Below are 9,100 nucleotides of genomic sequence, written 5' to 3'. Positions count from 1 at the left end.
CAGAGTCTGCTGTATGGATATTATTGGATGTAACTTATTGATTAGTCGTCCTATAAGAAGACACATTTCACGTGCAATGTACAGCGGCTCGCGTAGTAGTATATAGCTGGAGAAATCAACTCAGAATGATAATGCTAATTGCCGGCCGATGTGGCCGAGCGGTTCTAGGCGCTTCAGTTCGGAACCGTCCGCAGCTCGTGGTCGTGCGGTAGCGTTCTCGTTTCCAGCGCCCGGGTTCCCGGGTTCGATTCCCGGCGTGGTCAGGGATTTTCTCTGCCTCGTGATGAGTGGGTGTTGTGTGATGTCCTTAGGTTAGTTAGGTTTAAGTAGTTCTAAGTCTAGGGGACTGATGACCTCAGATGTCAAGTTTCATGGTGGTTAGAGCCATTTGATAATGCTAATTATGTTGTACCCTCTGCTCGACTGCGCACGCGGACTGCAGTGTCCTCAGTCGCACGCTGGGGAATACGCCGAGGCCCTACGTGGGCAGCGGCTGTTTGGGCGTCTGCGGCGGCCGGCGGTCCCCGAGTGTCGCCAAACATTCGCCGGACACGCGGGAGTCGCCGGCCGGTGGGGCGCGCATGCGCACCAGTCGGGGAGGCCGCGTGGAGGCGGCGCAGGCGCACACCCCGCCTGGCGGCAGAGGCGCGTGGCGTGGCAGTGGCAGAAGCAGAGGCAGTGGCAGTGGCAGTCCGCCGCCGGCTGCCGACGCCGACGCCGACGCCAGGTGCAGTGGCGACGCGCAGCGCCCCCTGCCGGCGTCGTGTCGGGACAGCAGCTGGGCCCGGTGTTCACCTGAAACCTCCCCATCCGTCTCCAAATACAGAGTAGCTCTGCAGCGAAAATTTTCGTTACTTTAGACGCGAGGTGTGAATTTGCATAGCGGCGAAGCCTTCGACCGTCTTGTGACGAGACTGCTATTCTTATCGGTGGTATGAAGTGCCAAGTTTGGGACTGTAAGAAAATTTGCTTCAAGAGTGGTGGACTTACTACGCCGACATTGTTACGGTAGAGCAGAAGACGTGGCAATTGGGCAGCTTCTGTCGGACATCAGTGACAATACCGTCGAGAGGTCGCCAAACCTACTCATTTGCTGTTACGTTTTTCGCCAGAGGAGGATATACGACGATTAATTTTGTGCAAGGAAGAGATGAGAGGTAACAGTGGCAGAGGAAGAATATTATCGTCAATAGAGTTCGAGGACATTTATTAAAAGTAGTCTAGCACAGCTGTAAGCTTCGGGATTTTACCTGCGACGTCATCAGAAAAGATGTATATTTCGCGAAGAATTGTGAAAATGGTGTCGACTGTCCGTGACTCCTCTCGTGTAACAACAGTGGGAGTCTAGGCTACGCAATGACGACGACGACGGAGGCGATCTTGGCGGTGTCCGAGGAGGTGCTGAACGGGACGACCTCGAACGAGACACTGACGGGCGAAGCGGACGTCGCGAACGGGACGTCGGAGGCGCAGTTCTGCGGGCCGGGCCTGGAGCACTTCCAGGCCGGCTACCGCGAGGTGCACGGCTACCTCAGCCTGCTGGTGTGCGTCTTCGGCTCGGTGGCCAACTCGCTGAACATCGCGGTGCTGACGCGCCGCGAGATGGTGTCCGCCACCAACAGCATCCTGACGGCGCTCGCCGTCGCCGACCTGCTCGTCATGGTGGAGTACGTGCCGTACGCGCTGCACACGTACCTGCTGAAGCGGCCGCGCGCGCGCACCTACACGTACGCGTGGGCCGTCTTCGTGCTGTTCCACTCGAACTTCGCGCAGGTGTGCCACACGGTGTCGATCCTGCTGACGGTGGAGCTGGCCGTGTGGCGCTACCTGGCGGTGGCGCACCCGCGGCGCGGCCAGGTGGGCGTGGCGCGCACGCTGGCCGCCGTCGCCGCCGCCTACCTGCTGGGCCCGCTGCTGTGCGCGCCGCACTTCCTCGCCTTCGAGGTGGCCGAGGTGCGCGAGCGCGGCGCCACGCTGCACGTCGTGCAGATGAGCCGGCTCAGCCGCGCCGCCGGCGGCCTGCTGGCCGACCTCAACTTCTGGGTGTACGCCGTGGCGGTGAAGCTGGCGCCGTGCGCCGCGCTCACCGCGCTCAGCCTGCGCATCGTGGCCGCGCTGCTCGAGACGAAGCGCCGCCGCCGCCAGCTGGCGCTCGCCGCCGCCGCGCGCCAGCCGGCCAAGGAGCGCCAGACGGAGCGCACGACGCGCATGCTGCTCGCCGTGCTGCTGCTCTTCCTGGCCACCGAGCTGCCGCAGGGCGTGCTCGGGCTGCTCAGCGGCCTGCTGGGCCAGCGCTTCTTCGCCGAGTGCTACGTGCCGCTGGGCGAGCTCATGGACGGCCTGGCGCTGCTCAACTCGGCCGTCAACTTCGTGCTCTACTGCAGCATGAGCCGCCAGTTCCGGGTCACCTTCTGCCAGCTCTTCCGGCCGCGCGCGCTCGACAGGTGGATCCCGGTCGAAGCGTCGCACGACGCCAACAACACCACCACCAACAACGCGACGCAGGTGACGCAGCTCTAGCACGTGCGCCGCTGCCGGTCGGCGGACGGCGCGCGCCGCTGCGGCGGGGGCGGCGCGGGCGGAGGCGGCGACGGCGCCCCGTTCGTCATCGGCGACGTCCGCTGCTGACGCCGGCTCCTGCCGCCGGCTGTCCGCGACCGATGGCCCGTCTCACCCGTCCGCAACTCTGCCGCCGACGTCGTCGCACGCGTGGCGCGTTCGAAACTTGCGAGGAGGTCGTCGAACGGGCAAGTCGCCGGATGCAGCCGAGGCGGAGACGACGACGGTGGAACTTTCACCGGCTGCGATATACAGAGCTGGCTCGTCCTTCACCCGCCGCCACAGAACCCACACAGTGCCGTACAGGGCGGCCGACGAACTTTCGACTTCTGCCTCATTCCTCACCCGACACACAACTTTAATTGATTCACACCTCTCTTACTTTCTTTTGCTACTCCCTTTATCCCGCATTGTGCGCAGGGCCAAGTACGGATTTCGCACGGTGAATTTTAAGGCGTGGCCGGATACCCTTCTGCCGCCACCCCGTACCCCTCGGGACGGAATCAGTGTACCCCAGCTGTCTACGTCGAGTGTAAATCGTGAAATAGTGTGAATGTGTTTCAAATGTCTACCAGTCGTGTAACTGAGGCAGGACGTGGGAACCAGCCCGGCATTCACCTAGCAGGATGTGGAAAGCCGCCTAAAAACCACAGCCAGGTTGACCAGCACACCGGATGTCGTCGTAATTTAATTTATTCTCACCTTTATTTCTTTCTTTCTTTTGCTACTGCCTTTATCCTGCATTGTGCGCAGGGTAGGCAGGGTTAAGTACGCATTTGCCATGGTGAATTTTAAGGGGTGGCCGGATGCCCTTCTGGCGCCACCCTATACCCCCCAGGACGGAATTAGTGTACCCCAGCTGTCTGTGTCGAGTGTAAATCGTGAAACTGTGTGAATGTGTTTCAAATGTCTGCGAGTCGTGTAACTGAGGCGTCACGTGGGAACCAGCCCGGTATTCACATAGCAGGATGTGGAAAACCGCCGAAAAACCACATCCAGGTTGGCCGGCACACCGGCCGTCGTCGTTAATTCGCTGGGCGGATTCGATACGGGGCCGGCACGCCTACCCGACTCCAGGAAGCAGCGCATTAGCGCTCTCGGCTATCCTGGCGGGTCTCTCGGCTATCCTGGAGGGTATTGGTTCACACCTATCAGGCTCTTAATGTTACATGCATTCCCATACAGTTTTGTTGGTTATACTGACACCGGACCACGTTCTGCCGAGTGGTCTTTCTCGCTTAAAGACTCTTTCAGATAGATGTGAGGCGTGGAAACCTTTTTTTTATCACTACGAAGTGGACATTTGCTACACCACCCTGAACAACACCTGTTACATTCTCCATTACTTCATCTGGTTGAGGCAGCTGCGACTGCGAGGGTGGAAGGAAATTTCACTTTCTGTGCTGCATTCTGTCGGCAACTGTTTGGTGCCTTACATAAAAGTTGCTAATACCTCGTATTGATGGTAGTAAAATGTTCATACTGTATCTTTCTCAGAGTTTAATATTCTCGATAAAATTACGTCTTACGTGCATTCCATAAAATACTTACGCCAACTGCCAGCACACTTCCACTACGTATTTTCCTCCTTTCTCTTTGACAACCCGGACTTTCCTTTCGTGACCAATGACCACGTACTAGACTGCATACTGAAGCTCTGAATCTACCTTCCTTCCCTCTTTTCTCCATTTCTGTGTATGCTCTTTGTCTACCACCGACATATTGCGGTAAATTAGATACATTACTTATCGAAATCTAAAATCAGGCCACAATACCGTGCCGAATTCGTCCTGAGGCTGCAGCATAGCAAATGCTTTCTGTGCGTCCATCTCCTGGCAGTTACTCTCGGTTACCCAACTCCCAGCCATACTCCCCCGCCCTTACAATCTTTCAGTGGACCACAGCTCATTTTTCCTACGAAGGAACAACTTTTATGAGCTTAGTGAGACTGACAAATGCCGTCGCTGATCAAATGATCGTCTCTACAGAGCAGCAGTTCCCGCCGCTAGTTACTGACATGGACTCGTTGGTTCGACTATCGGTGACACCATATTCAGTTGTGGAAATATCCGCATCAGGTTTCACTCCAAACCAAAAGCTACCTGAATACGACAGCCATCGTAATTGCGTACAGTAGCAGGTGGTTGTATCAGGCTGCAAACCACATCATGTTTTCTTCCTTTTATTCCTCTCAGAGACGGTGCTAAAATAATTAAATGTATTAATCGCATAAAATTCGATTTATTAAAGCTCTTACACAAACCACTTTCTCATCGATGTGATGTGACATTTTCATTGACATTTTCAGCTTATTAACAATCTCCCTATAACAATGACTCAAGCGTATAATGCAAAGTGCCAGTAATGTCATATCATTGCCAAACAAAATTACATGGATGTGAAGCATACACTTAATGCAATCCTCATCTCGTACACAAAGGGCATGTCTGGCCAGGGATGAAACTCTGAAAACTACGTGAAGCTGTGGACAGGTGCTGTCTGACGTTTTCAGGGCAACACAGCAGTTACTTTTACGTGATGCAGTAAACAATTATCTTCTGAAGGCAGTAAAGAACTGCTAATCCTGCTTGGGAAAAGTAACAATAAATAATTCTGTCCCGCATGAGGTGGGATGTTCTTAGCACTTTCCGTTGGAAATACGGTAACCGAGACATATTACAATATGCCAAGTCTGGTATATGGCAGCGCTTATTATGTTCTGCAAATTAACGATACTACAAAACTTTCTTCTCCTCGTATGTAGATTTTATAAAACCTCACTATATTCACAAGTTATAAATATAATCGCGAGCTAAGTCATTTACCTCTGTATTTGTTTCACTGCAAAGCATTTGATATGCGTCACCGCGCTACAGTTTTGCAGAATTTTGAACAGATGCGCTGATTACCAGTGTTAATTTTATTACAATACGTAATTCCCAAAAGAATTCAAACTTCGTGGGTTAATTGTTTTTATTCAGCAGTAATTACGTTTACCAAGTACCTATAGTCGCGAGTATTTATCCAATGTTATTTGCAATGTGCATCTACTACTACTCTCGTCGATGATTCGCACTGCAATAAAGATTACTGCTTTGCCATGAAACGATTCACGCAGTAACTCATGCACTTGCGTACTAAATTTTTGTGCCGACTGCTGATATAGAAACACCAGTTTCCACCAACAGTTAGCATTATTGCTTCTCCTTGAAGTACTACAAATGTGTCAGCATTCCACATGATGACAGCAGTAGTCATAATCGTACTGCATTTTAAATTGCTGCGCCTTTCCCAAATGCTGTTGACTTTGAATTTAAAGAGGCTTCCGTTTAAAATAAACTATGGTTATACTTACCAGCAGTCTGACAGACAATGTAAAATAATTCACAGACATTAATGTATTCACAAACAAATGTTAAGAACTGTCCACTCTTTTAGCACAGTCTTTTTCAAAAAAGAAAAAGTACTTCTTTAACGGTACCTGTTCTTTTGACGGAATACATACGGTATCCTTTCTGCTTTATTTTTAATACGATAAAAGATTTGTAATAATTATTTTTCATTTGAGAACAGTTAGGAGAGAGAGAAAATTTGGGCACTTAAGCTTCATAACACGTCTGATTACAGAACAGATTACGTCGCAGACAATTGTATACCTTTGCTGTACCCAGTCTCTGTATTTTTGTACTGTTTAGTACACTGACTGCAGACTGCTCTTTTTCTTGACACATCAGTATTGTAACTGTGACGCAGCACTCCGTTTTCTCTGTGACTAGAAGACGGACTATATTACAAAGAAGGCTCAGTGCAACAGCGCTTGAAATTTCTCATTACGCCGCGTTCTCTCTACCATTACTAGGAGCCACGTTTTCACTTAATTTTTTGTATTCGTGGTTTGCCTGTGTTCAGTACCTGCATATACTGATTACCAAACAGTTTGCTATGAAATGTTTTTAGTGCAGAACAAACTTACTGAGTGTAGTTTTCAGCTTTGGCAGCAGTGCTTGTGCCATAAGTAACATACGATCAACCAGTACGAAAATTTCACCGATTAATTCCTGCATTTACTACAGCAAGAAAAACTACAAGCAAGTACTTTGTGTTAGAACGTGATATGTGGTGCTAATGGTGAAAATATACTTCAGATACTGAGCCCAATTTGAAGTATATTTTTTCATTCAAAACGCAAAAGGTAAGATATTATACACTTATCGATGAAAACTTGACTGAGGAGAGCACTTATTAACAAATGTTTCTTGTTGTTTACGTCTTTATTTGAAGTTACAATCTCTGTATTTTGTGAAACAAAAAACATACTCGCAATTAAAGATTTTTCTTCCGACTAATCTCTGATTTCTTTTGATGGACTCATATCAAATAAGTATAGATGTCTTTATTTTGCGTGACACTGTACGTACTTAGACACTTTCCTTTTAAGTACTTCTGTTCGTCTAAATTCCCTATTAAGCTGGATCATAAATAATTTCTTTCTTAGCTTTTATTTATATATTTACTATTCATTTTTGAAAAATTTATTTCTCAATTGCTTACGGAGCTATAATTATAACAAAACATATAAGAGAACAGTCGTATATTCCGTGTAATAGATATCAAAATGAACAGTTAACATTGTCAAATAGACTACTAATGTGTCCAAATTAAAGAAACTCTTCGTAAGGTGCGTCGTAACTCTTAGTTGGTTTATGTCTTGACCGTAAGTTCTTTGTACTGGCGTCGCTGTCTCGGATACAGACAGAAACTTACGGAGTGACATATTTTTATGAGTGGACATCATTGCCGAAAGCGAAATAAAAAATGGTTCAAATGGCTCTGAGCACTATGGGACTTAACATCTGAGGTCATCAGTCCCCTAGAAGTTAGAACTACTTAAACCTAACTAACCTAAGGACATCACACACATCCATGGCCGAGGCAGGATTCGAACCTGCGACCGTAGCGGTCGCGCGGTTCCAGACTGAAGCGCCAACCGGCGCAAAATAACACATAAATTTCGTAAGATAAGATTTCTATGGTTGTCTAAGTGTTCGCAAATACTGCATGCATGGAATGAGTCAACGTACAGGAACAGTGCAATATTCCACAATATCTAGGCTAAATAATTTGTACTTGAAATGCAATTTCTTGCTCTATAATAAGAAATCAGTTAGAAGTAGAGCAGGTAGTAGCGTTATTTTATTGACATTAACCTCAATTGGTTAACAGCACAATGAAGTCTGAGTCCGCAAAAAACTGCAAAAGTTCTAGCGAAGCGCTCATTAAGTTATTTAAAAGTATAAGAAATGTCGACTTAATATCAGTTAAGTTCATTTGAAAGGACAGGAGCTATTCCAAGCAGATTGACTTTGTTATCGATGATTTTATGAAGTGAATACAAAGTCTCTTTCGTTGTAGCGATTAGATGCAGCCCCTAGACATATGAGAGTAATACGGAGTGTGTCTACCGTTTCGTCCTAGCTACGCCATGCACCATGCTGCGGACACTTTGAGTGAGGCGTCTGAAAGCCTGCGGGGGAATGGCGGCCATTTCATCTACATCTACATCGATACTCTGCAAATCACATTTAAGTGCCTAGTAGAGGATTCATCGAACCACCTTCACAATTCTCTATTATTCCAATCTCGTATAGCGCGCGGAAATAATGAACGCCTATATCTTTCCGTACGAGCTCTGATTTCCCTTATTTTATCTTGGTGATCGTTCCTCCCTCTGTAAGTCGGTGTCAAAAAAATATTTTCGCATTCGGAGGAGAAAGTTGGCGACTGAAATTTCGTGAGGGGATTCCGTCGCAACGAAAAATGCCTTTGTTTTAATGATTTCCAGCCTAAATCCTGTATCATTTCTTTGACACTCTCTCCTATATTTCGCGATTATACAAAACGTGCTGCCTTTCTTTGAACTTTTTCGATGTCCTCTGTCAGTCCTATCTGGTAAGGATCCCACAGTGCGCAGCAGTATTCTAAAAGGGGACGGACAAGCGTAGGGTAGGCAGTCTCCTTAGTAGGTCTGTTACATTTTCCAAGTGTCCTGAGAATAAAACGCAGTCTTTGATTAGTCTTCCCCACAACATTTTCTATGTGTTCCTTCCAATTTAAGTTGTTCGTAATTGTAATACCTAGGTACTTAGTTGAATTTACGGCTTTTAGATTAGACTGATTTATCGTGTAACCGAAGTTTAACGAGTTCCTTTTAGCACTCATGTGGATGACCTCACACTTTTCGTTATTTAAGATTAACTGCCACTTTTCGCACCATTCCGATATTTCCTCTAAATCGTTTTGCAGCTTGTTTTGATCTTCTAATGACTATTAGGCGATAAACGACAGCGTCATCTGCAAACAACCGAAGACGGCTGCTCATATTGTCTCCAAAATCGTTTATATAGATAAGGAACAGCAAAGGGCCTATAACACTATCTTGGGGAACGCCAGAAATCACTTCTGTTTTACTCGATGACTTTCATCAATTACTACGAACTGTGACCTCTCTGACAGGAAATCACAAATCCAGTGACATAACTGA

The 9,100-nt window shown here is 48.0% G+C and overlaps 1 protein-coding gene across 1 annotated transcript; it reads left to right on the top strand.

The window, feature by feature from the left end:
• The first annotated feature begins 717 nt into the window (after nucleotides 1–717).
• On the top strand, nucleotides 718–2,520 carry LOC126095060 (G-protein coupled receptor dmsr-1-like). Its single transcript, XM_049909743.1, has one exon. The coding sequence runs from the start codon at nucleotides 1,357–1,359 to the stop codon at nucleotides 2,518–2,520; it is 1,164 nt and encodes a 387-aa protein (XP_049765700.1). The 5' UTR covers nucleotides 718–1,356.
• The last annotated feature ends 6,580 nt before the right edge of the window (nucleotides 2,521–9,100 follow it).

The sequence above is a fragment of the Schistocerca cancellata genome, chromosome 8 (assembly GCF_023864275.1).
Source record: "Schistocerca cancellata isolate TAMUIC-IGC-003103 chromosome 8, iqSchCanc2.1, whole genome shotgun sequence".
Taxonomy (NCBI): domain Eukaryota; kingdom Metazoa; phylum Arthropoda; class Insecta; order Orthoptera; family Acrididae; genus Schistocerca; species Schistocerca cancellata.
This window is presented reverse-complemented; position numbering and strand designations above follow the sequence as displayed.

What these genes read in the sequence shown, in the direction of transcription:
- LOC126095060 (XM_049909743.1), top strand. Translation starts at nt 1,357, where the DNA reads ATGACGACGACGACGGAGGCGATCTTGGCGGTGTCCGAGGAGGTGCTG.